Genomic DNA, 18,665 nt, shown 5'->3' on the forward strand with positions numbered 1-18,665 from the left:
TAATGACATGAAACACCTACCACAGTACCTCCCCCATGAGACTGCTCAATATTCACCCTCCTGCTTCTCCCCCTCCGAGTGAGCCTGAGCCTGGGTGGAAGGGCATGTGGGTGTTGGTGCCTTGTATTGATGGATGCTGTTACACACTACTACTTTAAGTACAGTTGACTCTCATTATTCACGGTAGTTATGTTCTATAAAGTTGCTGCAAAGACTGAATTAGCAAATCCTGAGTCACTATCCTAAGAGGAAATACAGGGGCAGGTTCCTGCAAGTCCCTGACCATATTTGCAGCAGCCAATCAATACATAACTGTTTTTTGTTTCCCTAGAAGATACTTTATTTAATGTATACAGCTGCCCCTCAGCATTCTTAGGGATTCCTGTGCATACTAAAATCCACAGATGCCAAAATCCTTTATATAAAATGGCGTGGTACTTGCAGAGAACCTGAATCCTCTAATAGATGTTAACTCAGCCCTAGATTTCTCATAATACCTAACACAATGTAAATGTTATGTAAATAGTTGTTATACTGTAATATCCAGGGAATAACAACAGGAAAAAGTCTGTTCATGTTCAGTACAAAGGCAATTTTTTTCAAATATTTTCAATATGCAGTTGGTTGAATCCACAGCAGAAGCAGGGGACCATATGTATATTGTTTATCATTAACATTAAACTCAGCTAACAGTACTCATGTACTGAACAAAGCTTATCAAATACACACATTTTCTCCCTAAGGCCTTCTTCCACTTAGGAACACTAGCCAATGCTTTGGTCACCACTAAGATGGTGGCTATTTAAAATAGCAAAGTAACCAGAAAAAAAACACAAAAATGAGGAGAAAAAATGTTGTACTAAATAGGTCACAAAATGATGCTTGTTTATGCTATGAAACAAGGATGGCTTCTTGTTCAGTCTCAGCTGGGAAGGGTTTTCACCTCTCTGTCCATACATATATACCCACCAATAATTGCAAAAGTGCCTCAAGTATTGATCTTGAGAATTACAAATAAATTTTAAGATTAGGTGAATTTGCAAATATGAAATCCATGAATTGTGTGAATCAACTTATCTTTTTTATTATAAAATTAATAGAATAAATGGAGTTATAGAACGTAATAGTTCCCTCATAGTCTCAGCCCATAGTTGAGCATGGTTAGAATTGCTATATGGTTCTACAGAATTTTTGCTATGCAAAAAACGTTTGTGCATATGTATAAGTCTGTGTGTACTCATGTCTGTGTTTCTATGCATATTTCGGTTTCCATTTAATTTTTTTCTTTCGTTCAACAATATCTCCTGGAGAATTTTCAAAAAAAAACAAACCTTGATATTATTTCTTAAGAGTATGAATGGAAACAGATGACACATGCTGCAGTCTCTATTAAGTGTTCATCTAGGCTCTGCATCCACCTTAGGCTGAGGAAACCCAAATCGGGCCAGGTCATTCCCCAGCTTGAAAACTCAGTGCCTTGAAGAAATTCTTTACCATGCCCCTCAATACTCTCCACCTCGCCCAAGGCCCTTCCTCACTCCAACAGAACAAAATGACTGAAGACAAAGTCTCCTGTTACTCTTCTCCCCTTCTGCTCCACTTCCCCCTTACACACACCAGAGAGAGAGAGAGAGAGAAAGAGAGGAGAGAGAAGAGAGGGGGAGAGAGAGGTTTGCTGAATGGAAGGAAACTCTTGAAGATGGAACATCAGCCAGGGCTCTCCAAACTTCTCCCCCATACCCTCCTTAAGAAAGCAAAGTGGAAGCCGGAGATCAGGACTTAGTAGTGTGAGGGTTCTTCAAAGTGCTCTAAGCAAACGGCATTTCACGAGTGTTATTGTTATAGGCCATGCTTAAATGTATTGTAAGCAGATTACAGAACATATTGTTTTAATACAAAACATTATTCTCCCCAAATCTCTATTCTAATGATCCAGAAAGGTGTCCTTGTTTATTCATTGTCCTCTCAAACCAACTGCCCACCTCTTCGCGCCCTGCCCCAGGACCCCCAAGCGAGACCCGGCTGCAGCGCAGACCCTGAAGAAACAGCTGGGCTGCGCTTCGCCGCAACGGGAGGACGGTGGGGGCGGGGCGGGGCCCCGGAGTCCTGAGGCCCCGCCCGCCTCGGGGGTGGAGCCACACGGGTCCTGTCCGGGGAGGCGGGGAGGGAGCAGCGACCGCTGGCAGCTTGGCTAGGCTGGTTCCGGGTTGAGAGGCTGCGCTGGACCCAAGCGGTGGCCGCCGAGCCGGCAGGGGTAAGGGGTCGCGTCGCGCCGGGGCTTGAGGCTGGAATCGGGCAGCTGAGTGGGCTGGCACCCTTCCTCTGCTTTGCCGGACGCACCGCGGTGCGGCTTGGCCTGGCTTCCTTCCACCCCAGAATTCTCCAAGCCCAGCTTTGCCCCTCCTCTCCCCCACCGGCCCCGTCCCGCGATTTTAGCACCCCAAGGCCTCTGCCCCCTGCTGCCCCCCCCAGCACCCATCCTTTCGGACCGTCCCGTTCCCTAGAACCCCCTCTCCGGGCGCCTCCCGCAGACATCCTTGGCCTCTTCCCTCCGGCCCCCATCACCTCGAGCTACCCACTACCTCGAAACCGCCCTCCTGGGCTCGCATCCCTCGTAGTCTCTACCCTGCACCCCGAGCTCGCCTTATCCCCCTCCCCTCCCCGAGAGCAACCCCTTCCTTCCTCGGTAGCTGCTGCCGGTGTCTCTGCACCCCTCTCCGGGTGCTGCCCCCGCCAGCGCCGCCCCTCGCCTCTCGGGCCCCCTCCCCGGCGCCATGGCATGCAGCCTCAAGGACGAGCTGCTCTGTTCCATCTGCCTGAGCATCTACCAGGACCCGGTGAGCTTGGGCTGCGAGCACTACTTCTGCCGCCGCTGCATCACCGAGCACTGGGTGCGGCAGGAGGCTCAGGGTGCCCGCGACTGCCCCGAGTGCCGGCGCACGTTTGCCGAGCCCGCGCTGGCGCCCAGCCTCAAGCTGGCTAACATCGTGGAGCGCTACAGCGCCTTCCCGCTGGACGCCATCCTCAACGCGCGCCGCGCCGCGCGACCCTGCCAGGCGCACGACAAGGTCAAGCTCTTCTGCCTCACGGACCGTGCGCTGCTCTGCTTCTTCTGCGACGAGCCCGCGCTGCACGAGCAGCACCAGGTCACGGGCATCGACGATGCCTTCGAGGAGTTGCAGGTGTGCTGCCGGCTGGGGGCGGGGGCGGGGGCGGGCCCTGGCCCTGGCGGGGGTGGGGTCAAGGCTGAACCGCGAGCAGGGCCCAGTCAGAATTGTCTTGGGGCGGGGCCTCCGGCAGGGTCAAACCCTATCAGATTTAATACGGAGTGGGGCGGGGCCGCGGCGAGGGGGCGGGACCTTGGCCAGTCTGTACAGAGCTGGGTCTGGAACAGTTCTGGAGTAGGAGCCGGTTCCTGATTGGGGAAAGATCAAAGGTGAAATGGAACGGGCCGGGGCAGAGATCAGACCTGGATCTGGTACTGGGCTGAGGCATGGCTGGGAACGGAGCTGAATCTGAGCTGGTCAAGGGCGGGGTCATGAAAAGGGTTGTACACTAAACCCAGCGGCTGAGCTCTGGCAAGCTTGGGGACACGGTGGGCTGGAGCCTCGATCCGGTGTGCATCCAGACCAGAGAGAGTGAGCAACGACATTGTGCTGGGCACAGGAGGGTTAAGCCTAAGAGAGGGGTCGAAGTCAGGGCCAGCAAACAGCTGAGAGGGCAGATTCGGTGGCCAGGATTAGGCGGAAGTGTGTGAGGGGTTGAGACGAGGTAGTGTAAGAACCATTTTGGATTTAAAGCAGACTAGTGGGACCAGGACTTGAAGATTCAAGATTTGGAGAATAAGCCCCAGAGGTGATTGAGATGGTGGGGTGGTACTCAAAATCTCCAGGAGTTTTGGATGACCTTGGCGCTCTCACCCACATCTGGATGCTTGAGGACTCAGTGAATCAGTCCTTGGAGCACAGTCAGCCTAGGACTGTAATTGGTCTCCCTTAAGCCTTCCTATCTTCACTGATGAATTACTACACAATTCTCAAGGCCCTGTCCAAATCAGATATCCTCTCGGAAAAAAACCCTCCAAGACCCATTAGCCAAAAAAGAAGAAAGAAAGAAATGAAAACTGCATTTTCCCAAATGCCATCTCTTAATGAGTATGATATTTTAAAAAGAAGTGTTCCAAGATCCGCTATATTTGGGAAATCTAGTATATTTTCTACACTCTGCCCCAGGATTCTCAGTGTTTTGCATACTAAAGGCTTGGTGAAATCTTGTAACAAACAAATCTATTTTACTGTGTTTAATAAAATGACTTCCAAGCTTATATGGCTAATCCATTTCAATCAGCAGTCCCATTCCATGGTCTTGGGATCCCAATCCAGCACACAGTTCCCCAGGGCAGCAATAGTCTGGCACAAGGCTTAGCTTCCAGTACACACGAGTAGAAGTTGAATGAATAAATGACCAAACCTAGGATGAGCTGGCCCAGAATGTGGAGCATTTAGAAGCAGAAAATTCTGGGCTCAGATATTTTATTAAAATGAAGTGGGCTAACTTGGGAGCTATTAGCTCCCCAGGCCGCAGTATATTCAATCAGAGCTAAATAACTACTCTCCCCATACCGCCACTCACCTGTGCCATGCATGAATCTCTCTCTGCTCCTTAGCCTGTATTTAGTAGGTGCCTATGGAGGGGACCATTGAACCCTCAAAAAGTGTCCCATGTTCATCATTGCCATGTCCCAGTTCCTATTATCCCAAAACAACTGACCTCTTCCAGTCTGTCTACCTGAGGATAGAGGTCCCATCACAGTGTGAACAAAGATCAGGGGCTCTGGGAGCTTGCACAAGGCCAGCCTTGGCCCTCCACCCCAAGAGCCACTTGTGCTATAGGCTGGTGTCCCCATCTCCCTATCTGTGAAGTCACATGAACAGGGAGGAGGAACAGAGCTTTGACAGGACTGAGCTCAGGCATGAGAGTTCGAAGGGACTGTGAAACCATGTGGAAACTGAGGTCTGGAGAGGTGCTGTGGCTGCCCCAAGGCTGCCCTGCCAGACGGGGAGAGATCAGAGGTAGAGAGCACAGCCTGGCCTGGGCCAGATGCCACCCCTGCTGTGCACCACTTCCCCTCTTCGACTTTGTAGCTTCTGTTTCAAAGCCTTGGTTCTCCTGTCTGCAGACCAGAAAAACCCAAATTATGGTGTTTTGAGAGTTTTATACTCCATTCTGTGACCTGAAAAATGCAAGAGAAATTGAACATACATTTCTCCCCAAAATGTTTCGTTAAAACACTTTCCCTCCTGGATGAAAAGAAAAACAGGACTGCCACTATCTCTAGTGCACATCCTGGGATCAGACACACTGGGGTCCTAGTCCGGCCTTGGGTACTGCCTCCTTGATGCTGGGTCTGTGAAATAGGGTCAGGCAGTTCCTTCTTACCTGGACTTTGGTGAGGCTGACCTGAGAGACACCTGCTCTTTGAGGTGACTGGCACATGATAGGGACAAGGACGATATGCATTCCCATCTTTTCTCCTCCTAGCCCTGAGAGCTCACATGCCCTACTGGGTGAATGCCCAGCCCCAGCTCTTACCCAAGAAGGAGGCCTACTTTGGTGTCCCCTTTGGGCTTGGCCAGGTGGTGGCAGAGAAACCTGCATTCCCCCCACGAAAAAAAAAAAAAAGAATTGCTCCTGGGCAGGATTCTACCTCACCTGCTTCTCCCTCCAAGCAGAAAAGCAATCTCATTAGCTATTTATGTATGCACTGGGAATGAGGCTGTGCTCACCCCTCCCACCTCCTCCCTTCCCCCACAGCTGGCAGCTCCTGGAACCTGAGCCAGGGCCAGTCTTCCAGAGAATGACAGACTCAGAGCTGGCAGAGCCTTGGAGATCATCTGTTCACTTGACAGATGGGGAAACGGTCAAGGGGGAAGGGTGGAGATATGTCCAAGTCCTTGAATCCAGAAGAGGCCAGACCTACACTCAGCTGGAGTCTCCAGACCCCCTACCTCAAAGTTGACCTGGAGCTTTTACATTTATTCTAAATCCTGAGGGCAGCAGAGTGAAGAGCTCTGGCTTTGTGCTCAGGCAACTCCATCCATCCTGGCTCTGGCTATGTGATGTTAGGAAAGTGACTTGCCATTGCTGAGCCCCAAGTCCTTCGTGGACAGCACGGAAATAATGGGTTTAGGATTTTAAATGACAGGATGTTTATAAGAAGTTGGTGCTGAACTGGCACGTAGAAGCTCCCAGTAAATAACAGTTACAGTATATACTGTCATTCTCAGTACTAATGACTTTGGGAACTTGGTAATTCTTTGTTGTGAAAGGCTGCCTTGTGCATTTTGGAGAGTTTAGCAGTACCCTAGCTTCTGCCTGTCACATTCCAGTAGCAATACCTCCCCCCAAGTTAGGACAACCAAAAATATCTCTAAACATTAAAAATGGCTACTGGGGTTAGAATCTACCCTTTCCAGAAAGCTGGCCTAGAGAAGTCCCACTTAGCATTCTGGGTTCGCTCCGATGTCACCCACTCTGTGCACCTTTTTTCTTCCTTGATCTGCCATGAAAAATTGCTTTGTACTCCACACTCCAGGGCTCAGCTCCTGGCATGCTGCATGTCCTTGGTCAAGTCACTTCACTTCTCTAAGCCTCCAGTTGTCATCTGTAGCATGGGGAGAATATGGCAGTCCTGGGAGGGATTTGGTAAGGGCTAGGAAGTCTTGGTCAAAAGTGATCAAAAGTACCTGGCACAGCAGGCAAACAGTTTTTAAATATCACAGGCGGTGGAGTAATACAGTATAAAAGTTAACCCACCCCAATTCCACTTCATGGATAAACACTGCTACAAATACTATACAGTTGTGCAGAATTTTCATTATGTGCTTGTGTGTTGATGTCTTTCTTTTCTTAACCACTGCTGAGCACCTGAAAGAGGCCTACTTTGGGGATCACTGAGCAAAGGGGAGGGAGGGAGCTCATCTCCAAACCAGTACTCACCAAGCCTGGGACTATGCTAAGAGCTTTTCTTGAATTACTTCATTTAATCTTCAGAGAACTGTTGGTAGATAGTGTTGTTATTTATTTGTTTTGCGCATGAGGAAATGGGCTCCGAGGGATTTGGTGACTTGTTTGGTCACCTAGGTTTGGCAGGGCTAGAATCTGAGGTCAGTATAACTAGGTCGCATATATCTGCCTTGCTGCTGGACTGGAAAATTATCCCCACCCTCCCTACCTGACTTTGTATTGAGAGTACTCAGCACAAGACCAGTAGGGACTGGCCTGTTATGCCAGCTGACGCCTGAAGGGCAGGTGGCTAGGTTGTCATCTTGGTCAGGCGTGGCGTCCGGCTGTGGCCATCTCAGGTTCCTAACCCCCAGAAGGATCCAGTTCATCTCAGCCACCCCCTCCAGGCCTCATGTGACCACTGGAGCTTTCTCAAAGCCTCCTTCATGCCAGCGGATGAGCCCTGGATGGGAGCCCTCAGAGGCTGGCACAGGGAGCTGGAGCTGCCAGGGCAGCCCCAAGAGGAAAAAGCAGGGTTGGGGATGGAGTTCAGATCTTGGCTCTGGCTCCCTCCAGCAGAGTGGAGGGCCTGGCCTTCTCTGTGGCCATTCTCTACCCTGAGAACTGGAAGGAGGAACAAAATGCCCACTTTCTGTGTAGAAAGGGAGAGAGTTGCTGCCCATCCCAAGAAATGACAGGTGCTGAGGTACTTATTTTGTTACTTGAACAGGGGCGCAGCTGGGTTATCCCTGTCCTGGGGCAGTGGCCTCTGCTGTCCTTCCCAAGAGAGGGCAGGGTTTATGTGAAAACAGCAGCCTCCATGGGGGCAAGGCTGGCTGTGGCCATCTCTAGCTCCCTCCTTACAGGAATCTGGGCAACCAGATAGGGCAGCTTGGCCAGGCTGAGCACAAGCCACCACACAAAAACTTACAGTTGAAGTTGGGGGGCCGGGGATTTAGCTCAGTGGTTCCAGCACCTGCCTCACAAGCTCAAGGTCCCGAGTTCAATCTCCGCTACCAAAAAAAAAAAATGAAGTTAGGGACTGCAGAATGCTTATTTTATGGAAATAAAAGGATCTGGTGACAAAGAGTGATAACAGAATTACAACTCTGAAAAAAAGAAAATGTTTTGAGCACTTACAATGTGCCAGGTGCTATGCTAGGAGCATTTCATCCCCACAAGAGCCCTTTTTCCTTTCCCTGCATCCTGAGCGGAACAGAGCCCAACGCCATTCCCCAGATGAAGACTCTGAGGCCAAGAGATTCTGGAGCTAGCCTGAGATCTCACACAAGTGGGAGGAAGCCTGGGGTCCAGTCTGGCTCTGACTCAGAACTCCCCCTCTTTCCCAGCACTCTGACCACCCCAGGGAGCCTCTGCATGAGCAGGTCCCCCACCCCCACCCCGGCCCTTAGGCCAAGGCTCTCCGCACTTTGTAGATGGGAAAACTGGTTTGCCAAGGGGACCAGAGCTCAGCTCCCACTCAGTCTGGCTGCTTTGCAAGCGTCATTGGCTGTCCCAACATTGAGCTTTGGCTGGACAATGAGAGTAGGCATGGAGGACTTGCAGGCAGGTTCCATCTTGGATTCAGAGATTCATTTGGCCATTTCTTTCATCGCTTGTGGGGCCCCTGTGCCTGCTGAGGGCTAGTCCTGTATTGGATCCAGAACATTGCAGACCTGGTCCTGTCTTGGTTCTGGGAGACAGGTCTGGGAACCTATAGGTGGCTGTAACTGAGGCTTCCTCAGGTAGGCAGAGTCCTGCAGGACATGTGAGTGCTTCAGGCCAGGGAGCAGAGGTCGAGAGGGTTGTGTAGGCAGAGGGCCTAGCCATTCACAGCCACTGTGGCCTGGTCCAGGCAGTGCAATGATAGCATCCAGAGCTTTGTCAAATAGAAATAGGTGTGTTCTCTCTCTCTCTCTCTCTCTCTCTCTCTCTCTCTCTCTCTCTCTCTCTCTCTCTCTCTCTCTCTCTCTCTCTCTCTCCCTCTCTCCCTCCCTCCCTCCCTCCCTCCCTCTCCCTCTCCCCTCTCTCTCTCCTCTCTCTCTGTCATTTCATCCTCACAGCAACCCTATGAGGTGGATCTCATTGCCCCCATTTTACAAATGAGGAAAGTGAGGCTCAGAACCTGTGCCTAAGGTCACATAGCCACTGAATATCAGTGAAGCTGGAGTTTGCACTCAGGTTATCAGTCTAACCAGGGACTGGCCTGATGATGTGAACACATGTCCAGATGGGTTGCTCTGGCTGGAGAGGAGGTTGTGGGGCAGATAGATATGAGGCATGAATGAAATAGAGAGGCTTAACTAGTTTAGGAAGGGCCTTGGACATGCACGTGGACACGCACACACACATACACAGGAGCTTGAGGTTAGTCCTGAAGATGCTGAGTTACCTCATCACAACACAACTCTGGGAGGACTCTCGCCAGTATTTTTCCAATAAGGGTCTCCAAGGTGGACCCTAGGAGAGGAAGGAGTGATTTGCTCAAGGTCATGAAGCCAGGATTCGAACCCAAGACTCCTAACTCCAAAGTTTGTGCTATTGCCATTGACATGAGAAGGGTCCCTGCAGCCAGAGAGAGATGGCTTCCACAGCAGCTTTGTCCTCTGGGCTGGTAGTGTGGGAGTCCTGGCCTCAGCCTTTGGGGCATTTAAGTACTGACTTGCTGTGCTCCTACTACTAGTTGCTGCCTCTATTCTGGCCTCTCCAAGCTGACGGGAGTCCCAGAGCCTGGCAGCTAATGGATTTGTGCTCGCTCTACCCCAGGTGTGACCCTCTCCAGACCCTTCAGCCTGCCCTGCCCCAACTCTGATGGAGCCCTGTCAACCTTCCCTGCCCCAGCCCAGCTGGCCCAAGCCGGCCTTTCTAGCTTGGGGCTCCAGCCATCCATCGCACACCTGGCTCCTGCCATCCCTGACTGCCCCCACTTCCTGTGCACACCAGGCTTGTCCCTGCCTAACCAGCCTTCTCAGGAATAGCCTGGCCCCATCCCAGACACTGGAAGGAGCACTGTCACCCACCCTCCATCTCCTTCTGGAAACAAGTTCTGTCCTGGAAGCTCCTGGTTCGGCATCCCTGTTGCATATATAATTACGATGAGAATGACAACTTAGATTTACTGACTCACTCAGTGTATCATATCAAGTCAGGAATTACGACATTTAATGGAACAGCATTCAACAGCACAGATGCTGTTGCGGCCCCACTTTACAGGTTGGAAAGGATGTCACAAACACACTAGGTGGTGACAGCTCCACTGGATACTAGACAGACCTCTGTGCATACCCTGTTCTCCCTTGTGATTCACCCGTTTGAGTTTCTGCCTCTTCAGCTACCTGCAAACTCTTCAAGGGCGGGAACCTTCTCCAAAGTTATTGCTGCATTGAGTTGAGTGGGAGCCAGAACGGCCCAGAGGTTTCAAACACGAGTTTTGGGAGTCACTCAGAGGCTCACCTGTTTTGTACTAGCTGTGTGAGCTTAGACAGGCTGTGCAGCCTTTCTGATCCTCAATTTCTCCTTCAAAAGTCTCACCTACTAGTGAGAATAAATTAGGTGATGAGATGCCCATGAAATTCAAACCTGAGCCATGCCCAGCCCCAGGCGCTCTGGTCCTGAGCCTCTGCAGCAGTCAGGGTCACAGTATCTTCCCTCTGGGTTGGTTCTGTCACTTGGGAGTTTGTCAGCAGGTTCCCGTTTCCTGTCTGATCTCTCAGCTGGGAGTAAACTTTCCTGTTTATTCTCCACTGACAATCTGTGTGGCTATGGGCCTTTGAGTCCCTTTCCTTGGACTCTGTTTCCTGTGCTGGCAATTATAAGGGCTGGACCAGATGGTCCCTCCACCCCTGCCTGCTCTTGCCATCCGGGAAGGCAGGGAGAGGCCACCTGGACACAGCATGGGGCGAGGACACGAAGAAGTGCCTCAGGAGCCTCGTATGGGACACAGGGACCACTCCATCTCCCAAGCACCCAGGCTGTGCTGCCAGGCTGTGCCCCAGGAGGCTAGGCGTTTCCTGCTGGGGCTTCATTCCCCCTTTCCAGCCCTGTGAGGAATTGCTACCCCATTTTGCAGATGAGGGACTATGGCACAGACAGGCGAGGTGATCTCCTAGGCTAATGGTCACATACCTAATGGGTGCATGGCACAGCTGGCCTCCTAAGGTCTGTCTGAGCGCAGCCTTTCAGGAGACCTGTGGGGTGGGGTGGGGGTGACAGCGCAGATGCTTGCCCTGTGGGTTGTAGGGTTCGGTTTTCCTAAGTTAGGTGACTCACCTGGGGAGCGCCGCCTTTGGGGGGCACTCTCCCCTCTCGCCCTTTCAGAGGGGAGCTCAGACCCAAACCAGCCTTTTCACTAGGCAGCTTCTTCCTATAAAAGCTACAGGCAGGGGCCAGGGATTTAGCTCAGTGGTTCCACTGCCTGCCTCAAAAGCAGAAGGACCCGAGTTCAATCCCTGGTAGCAAACAAAAAAAGCTGCAGGCAGGTCTGTGCTGGGACCCTGTCCTTGACCTTGGTACTAGCATGGCTCCTTCCCTCAGAGGCCCACAGCCTAGTGGGAGAGATCAGCAGGTAGCCTTGCAGCTAAAACAAAGTGTGCGCCATAGGGTGCAAGAACAGGGCCTTGAACGTGCAGAAGAGCACCTGACAACCGTGTGGGGAGTTGCGTGTACGGATTGGGGGGGGGGGCAGGGGTTGGCCGGAGTTCTAAGAGAGGAGTACGAGTCCTGCAGATGGAGGGGAAAGGTGTGTGTGAGTGTGCTGGACAGAGGACCCTGCATATGCAAAGGCCTGGGGGAAACCACCGCAAGGTGCTTCGTGCTGTCCCATAGAGCTTTCTGGAACATGGGAAGCTTTACATCTCCTCAGTGACACGGTAGCCACTAGTCCTGTGTGTCTGTTAAGCACTTGAAATGAGGCCAGTGTAATGAAGGAACTAAGTTTTCAAATTTATTTCATTCTAGTTCATTCCTAGTTAAGTAGCCGCACAGGGCTCCTGTCTACCTTGTGGGATAGTGCAGGTCTGGATGAAGAGGGAAGACTCGGGAAGGTTGGGGCTGGTGGTGAAGGCTTTGAATGCTGCCGAAGGCCTTGTGCCCTTCTTCCCAGGCTTGGTAGGATTCCTGCTGAGGAGCACAGGGGTTGAGAGAGCAGCATCAACAAATGTGTTACCCTGTTGTGTGGAGCTCTTGGGGCAGCAGGGAAAGTTCAGAGGTGGGGAGCTGGGCAGGGAGAACCTGGGACCCCAGTTCCAAAAAAAAGCAATAAAAAGGGAACCAGGACTGTCAATGTGGAGAGGAGGGAACAGATTCCAGAGCAAAGCTGGTGACCAGTGGGACTGGTTTGGGGATGGCAGCTTTGTCATGCACGACTCCCAGGTTTCTGGCTGGGATGGTGTGGGCATGTGCCCTTCACCGAGGTGGGTACATCTCTCCTCAGTGAGAAGGGGCAGGTCTGGCGGGGGAGGGGGGCTGACAGCATCCCAACATTCACTGGTCTGTCTATGTCACTATCTGACTCCCCAGCTTGGGCATCTCTCTTCCCTCTCCCCATCCTTAACATAGCACCAGCGGGGCCCGAGGAGGCCTGGGCACATACCTGGCTGTGGAATGAGTGAATGTGCATTCTGTTGCTAGGTTCAGGAGGAAGGGGCAGGCCAGCTCTCTGTCTGTGTTCCGAACTCCAGCATCAGGGAAGAATTTGTCCACGTCCCTTGGGGGCCTGAACAATGTGAGGAACGTGGCCTCTGTGACTGTTTCTCAGAAATGCTGCAGAGCTGCTTTGGAGGCAGTGTTGTACAGGGTCCTATGGGGACCACCAAGAGGGAGAGATATAGCACTTGGCCCACCTCCTCAGACATCTCCACCTCAAGCAGATGATGTCCTTAGCTGCACAGACCCAAGGCCATCAAAGTGGTCATTCTGTACTCAGGCCATTAAGGTTGTCAGAACTCAGACACACAGGTCTCCACTGGGAATGACTTTCAGCTGTTAGTACTGAAGCACTCCTGAATTCCATGGGGTGTATTTCTCACCCCTCTAAAACAGGCCTACAGGAAAAGACTCCAGGTAATGGTGCACTAGAGCCACTATGTCGGCTTCTGAGAGCTCAGCATGTGCGTCTCTTCCCAATTCTGTGTCCAGCGACCTCCTGTAGATGATAATCCACTTTGGTGGGAGCATTTACACCACAGAAATTGGCAAACACTGTTGGGGATCTCTCTCTCCCCCCTCTTTTTCCCTCTCTCTCTCTCTTCTTCTCTCCCTCCCTCCCTTTCCCTTTCCTTCTCTCCTTCCTTCCCTTTTTCCCTCTCTCCCTCTCTCCACCTCCCTCCCTCTCCCTCTCTTCTTTGTCTTCTTTTCCTCCAGAGAACCCACTTCCTACACATCACTGTGTCTAGTGATGGTATAGCTGCCCCACAGTCCTTAGGAACCCAGATTCTTTCTTCTTTCTACTCCTCTGGTTTGACTTTATGGACTCCATCTTTATAGTTACCTCATGGCCTGAGATGGCTGCTGGAATTCCAGCCTTTGTGTCTGTCCAAGCTCTCTCCTCTCATAAAACATGCAGCTCCCATTTTTCTGTCTTACCTATTTTCATGGCTGGCTCCTCCTTATCCTCCGGCTGTCATCTTTCATGTTACCTCTTCCAAGAAACCTTCCTGACTACCCTATGTAAAGTTGTCCTCTCATTCCACATTGTTTGATTTTTTTTTCTACAGCAGAGAGCATATTGGTAATCATCTGACACTCTGATTTTTTTTCTTATTTATTACCTATCTTCTACACTAACCTGAGGTAAGATCCCTGTTGGATTGTCTATGTTGTTCTCTGCCATAACCTCAGTACTTCAACAGTGCCTGGTACACAGTAGTTGGTCAATAAATATTTATTAAATGAATAAGCAATAGTTAGCAAAGACAATTTCATTTTCTGCGTTCTTCCCTCAGCATGTCATCGTGACCATTTGCCCATGTTGCCAGACTGTAAAATTAGCTGAACCAGATGTTTGCTAAGGATCCTCCCTGCTTTGCTAAGACAAATGAGTGGGAGGAAGAGAAATATAAACTGGTAAATCAGCTTCCCTGGGACCACTCAGCCCAAGCTGGCTGGGGACCTCAAGCCCTGCTCAGAGGCTGTTTCCATGGCAATTCATTCACCCGGCAAGCTTTCTGGAGCCCCAGCGCAGTGCTAGATAACTGCTGAGTACAGGACCTAAAGAGAGGGAGAAGTAGGGACCCATCCTGGAGGACTCAGGTGCTAATTTAGGGAGGGAAGAGGGACAGGAGGACAGCTGGCTAGGATACAATGGCTGCAGCTCAGTAAGTGCAGACAGCTGGACCCTGTGCTGGGGAACACCCACCACATCCCATTCATTTCTTTGGCGAATAATGAATGAGGCCCTGCCATATGTTATGCACCATTTTGGGCACTGGGGAAACAGCAAGGAACAAGCCAGATGAGATTCCTGCGTACGTGAAGCTCGAAGTCCGGTGAGTAGGATGAGCAGTAAACCCACAGACAACGGAACGCTTAGGGTCATCTCAGACTGGGAGGTGCTGTGAAGACCATGACACTGAGTATGTGACGGAGGTGACTATGGGACAGTCAGACAAGGCTCTGAGGAGGTGGCATCTGAGTTCAACAAAGGAGTCCCCAGGAGACAGTCTGACAGAAGAAGGCAACAGCCAGAGAAACAAGCAAGTGCAAAGTCCTAAGGTTAGACAAGCTCAGGGTGATGGAAGAACAGGAGTGAGAAGAGAAGGCAGTGGAAACAGAAGTGGGACCGGGGGAAAGGGAGGGAGGCACAGGATTGAAGCAGGTACCAAAAAACAGTTAATATAAATATTTAATATACTAGTTCCTCAATCAAAAATAATGCAGATAAATCCATAAGGAACAAAATAGCAAAAGGCCAGCATTACTAGCAGTGCCCTGTGAAGCCATATTGGAACCTGAGACAAAGGAAAAATCAGTGATACAGATCCTGTTTTTACTTTGAATGGCGTTTTCTTGTGTGTTGTGGGTTTGTTGTTGTTGATCATAACAGGTGTCATCGATGTAAAACAAAACGTGGTACCTGACTTCAAGATCATGGCTTCCAAGCTGGGTCGGGTAGGGAGCATAAGGCGAGAGAATCGAAAGTTGGATCCCAGCCTGGGCAACTTAGTGACTAGGAGAGACCCTGTCTCAAAATTTTCAAAAAGGTGCTGTGGGGGTGGGTGCCCCAGGTTCAGTTTCTAGTAGGGGAAGGGGATATCATGGTTTCCAGTACCAGATGTCTGTGTTCCCATTCTGCTTTACACTTACATGCTTGGCTCTGGTCTGAAGCCAGTTTGTTTGTATGTTTGCTTTGTTTTTTACCTCTCTGTGCCTTTTTCCCATCAGAAAATGGAGGTAATCATAGAGCCTACCTCAGAGCTGCTGAGAGGCTCCAATGAATTAGAACAAGCAAAAGGTTGAGAGCAGTGTTGAGCCCTCAGCAAGCACTTAGAACATGGGCAGTTCCTCGGTAGCTTAGTGGGCGCTCATTCAGCCTTGGTTTCTGTCAAAGGTCTGAGCACAGAACCAGTGCTCAGCAGGGGCAGGATGGGGATCGTGTGGAGGTGGAAGTTGTCCCGAGTCAAGGAGACCAGCGGCTCCCAGGACAGCCAGAGACAAGGCTGTGGCAAATATCCAGATGAAAGAGGGGGATAGATTCTGGGGATATTTAGGAGACAGGCTCTACAGGTCTTGATGATTGAACTGTGACTGGAGGAGCATCTTGGGTCTGACCAAGAACGGATGAGGTCAGGATAACATGGGGTGAGGGGCTCTCCATCACCATGGAAAGCCCACATCCCCACACCTCGCCTCTGTGTGTTCCAGAGGGAGCTGAAGGAGCAGCTTCAGGCCCTTCAGGACAGTGAGCGGGAGCACACGGAGGCACTGCAGCTGCTCAAGAGACAGCTTTCGGAGACTAAGGTGAGCCTGGCCGGGCTTGGGGGCGGGACCAGTATAGATGGATGAGGACTTGGGGGGTCCTGGCTTCTAGTGCTAACAGGGCAAGGATTTGGGCTGGTGTCCGGATTAGGGATAGGGCCACTTCTCCCTTGCCACTTTGGGTGGAAGTTGATGTGAGACCAGGGATCCCCAGGAACCTCCAGTGTCCTGAAGGGCTGGGAGAATTTACCCCTTATTAAACACACCCATAAGGAGCCAACCCTGAGCACGTCCCCAGCCACTGACTGACTGTACTCTTCTGGGTCCCACTCTTTGCATCTACACAGTAGGGCCTCTACAAGGCTCAATTCAGAGCTTCAGAGCTGGAAAAAGCCTGCTGGCAGAGTGCCCCCTCAACTCTCCTCCTCAGACTCGCCTCCTCCTCAGGCACTCAGCAGAGTGACATCTAGGGTCTTTCAGGCTGACTCTGCTCCCATAGCAGGAGAGCTGCGCAGCTGGAGCGAGCCTTGGGAACACCTGGACCTCTGGAGGTCATCCTGGGGCCTGGAGAGGCCATTAGAAACCTAGCTCCGTGCCCCAGTATGGCCATCAGTCCCCTGAGGAGTCCCAGAAAGGGCATGGTGCACTTTCTTCAGAGGACTTTCCAGAGTGTCTCTGGGCAGGACCCTCAGTAGAAACAATCACAGCACTATGGTCTCATTGCTTCACACAGCCTCAGTTTTCCCACGTGTCTGGTGACTCTGTACCTCTCCAGTGCTCAGAAGCAAACGGAAGCTTCTCTCTGGATGAGCGGGAATCTGAGGGTCTGTTTCTCCCTCTCTAGCAGCATTCTTGTCTCTTCTCCCCCCACCATTGTTTTTCTCCACTGACCTCTTCCCCTGATTTCCTGTCCATCTGTCTGCCTCTGGGGGGTCCTGCAGGGCTCCCTCCAGTCCCCCAGCCTGCTTCCTGTCTGCACTGGGGTATTTATACAAGAAATGCCTATGGAGCCTTTGAGGTCATATTTCACCTGGAGCCTGACTCACTTTCTTGTGGAGCCTGTCCCTCCAATGGCCTGGCCTGGGGGTCTGTCTGATCTCCCTCCTCAGGCCTTGTGTTTTCCTTGGTTGGCCCTAGGGGTGACACATTATTGGCAGGGTGCAGCCTCTTCAAGCCCTGTGTGTTCCAGGGAACGTGGTGGGCTGGGCTGAAGGCTGCTTTTCCAGCCAAGGCAACAAAAGGAGGGTGAGGCCAATAAAAGAATTTAATAAAGTGAAAAAAAAACCCAAAAAACAAAAAAGAGGGTGAGGGGGAAAGGGTGGCTCTGCCTGCCAAAGCACTAAAGTAACTGAGGTGTTCCTGTGGAGTTGAACCTTTCCTTTTGCTGAGAATTGTGTTTCCCCTTTGTTGTTTCACTGAAGCCACTGAATGTCATCTCCACGACAGCAAGACGCAAAACCTAGCAGAGTCAGACATACACTAAGTAGTTATGGGGCAAATCAGAGAAAAGGAAAATAAAGGAGTAGGAGCAGTTGTTAACCCACTTTTATCAGCAAGGAAACTGAAACACAGAGAGGTTGAGGTATCAGCCTGAAGCCCCACAGCTAGTAAGTGGAAATTGGGAGCGTCTCATCCAGTTTTTCCAGAGCCCAGTGCATTTTCCAACCTCGCACCGGGTGTCCTCTGTCAGTTGTATGGCTTTGTGGCCAGCAAACTGGATGGAGAGCCCATCAGGGACATGCGCAGGGGTCCCGGGATGGCTGTTACTCTGATGTGCCACTGTGAGCTGCTTTCTCCCTGCCTCCGCCCTCTTTCTCTACCCATCTTCTCTTGTCCTGGGGACACTTGACTCCCCAGCCTAGAAAGAGCCTGTGCTCAGCTTTGTGAAGCCATCTTGAGCAAGATTGTCCCTGCTTCCCTCCTGTACTACTCAAGCAGCTCCCGACTGCCACCCCTGCACCAGGCCCTGTGATGGATACCAGGAAAATGTCATTCCTACCCAGCAGGATTTCATCCACTAGCTAGAGAGATATAACACGGAGGGCAGTGTATTAAGAGTGTGGATACCAGGAAAATGTCATTCCTACCCAGCAGGATTTCATCCACTAGCTAGAGAGATATAACACGGAGGGCAGTGTATTAAGAGTGTTTACAAAAGGCTCTGGGAACATCAAACTCCTTGAAAAAGTTAAAGAAGGTATCTCAGAGGAGGTAGCTCTCAAGCTGAGTGTTGCAGGATAAGTAGGAGTTTGCCAGGTGAATAAAGGGTTGGGAGGAGTTGGTCTTAGCAGGTGAGAGTGCAATGTATTAATAAATTATGATCAACTTGAGAAGGGCTTTGACTCTCAGACTAAGGAATTTGGCATTTTACTATCATCAAAGAGTCAAGAAAGGTTCTTAAACATAGGATGGGCCATGGCACTTTAGCAGGATCACTGTAGCAGTGAGTTTGGGAAAAAGACAGGAGTTGCCTTGTGGACCAAATGAGTTGGGGGACCTGCGATGTGTTGGGGAGATAGTTGGAAAAAAAGATGTGTTGCTCAGGCGCCATGTGAGCCCATCTTACAGACTGGGAGCTGTCCTCAGAACAGTAGGCATGGAGGAGGAGGGAGGACATGCAGGGTGAGATGAAAAGGAGCTGGGCTGCAGTGAACTGAGGAACCCAGGTGGCAGAGGAACAACCAGAGATGAGAGGCTGACCTGGCCTTCCATTCAGCCGTGGGGGCTGATGGCCAAGCTGCTGCAGG

The 18,665-nt window shown here is 51.1% G+C and overlaps 1 protein-coding gene across 1 annotated transcript in view; it reads left to right on the forward strand.

Annotated features, from left to right (window-relative positions):
• The first annotated feature begins 2,163 nt into the window (after positions 1 to 2,163).
• Positions 2,164 to 18,665, forward strand: part of Trim62 (tripartite motif containing 62) — a 30,076-nt gene continuing 13,574 nt past the window's right edge. Inside the window, exons 1-3 of the mRNA XM_087215359.1 lie at positions 2,164 to 2,254; positions 2,691 to 3,182; positions 15,865 to 15,960. Of these exons, the coding sequence (XP_087071485.1) occupies positions 2,775 to 3,182; positions 15,865 to 15,960 (504 nt within the window). The 5' untranslated portion in view covers positions 2,164 to 2,254; positions 2,691 to 2,774. The remainder of the gene's footprint in view (positions 2,255 to 2,690; positions 3,183 to 15,864; positions 15,961 to 18,665) is intronic.

Source organism: Heterocephalus glaber, unplaced genomic scaffold (genome assembly GCF_053883595.1).
Source record: "Heterocephalus glaber isolate CG9 unplaced genomic scaffold, H.glaber_assembly_v1.0 deba00001452, whole genome shotgun sequence".
Classification (NCBI taxonomy): Eukaryota; Metazoa; Chordata; class Mammalia; order Rodentia; family Bathyergidae; genus Heterocephalus; species Heterocephalus glaber.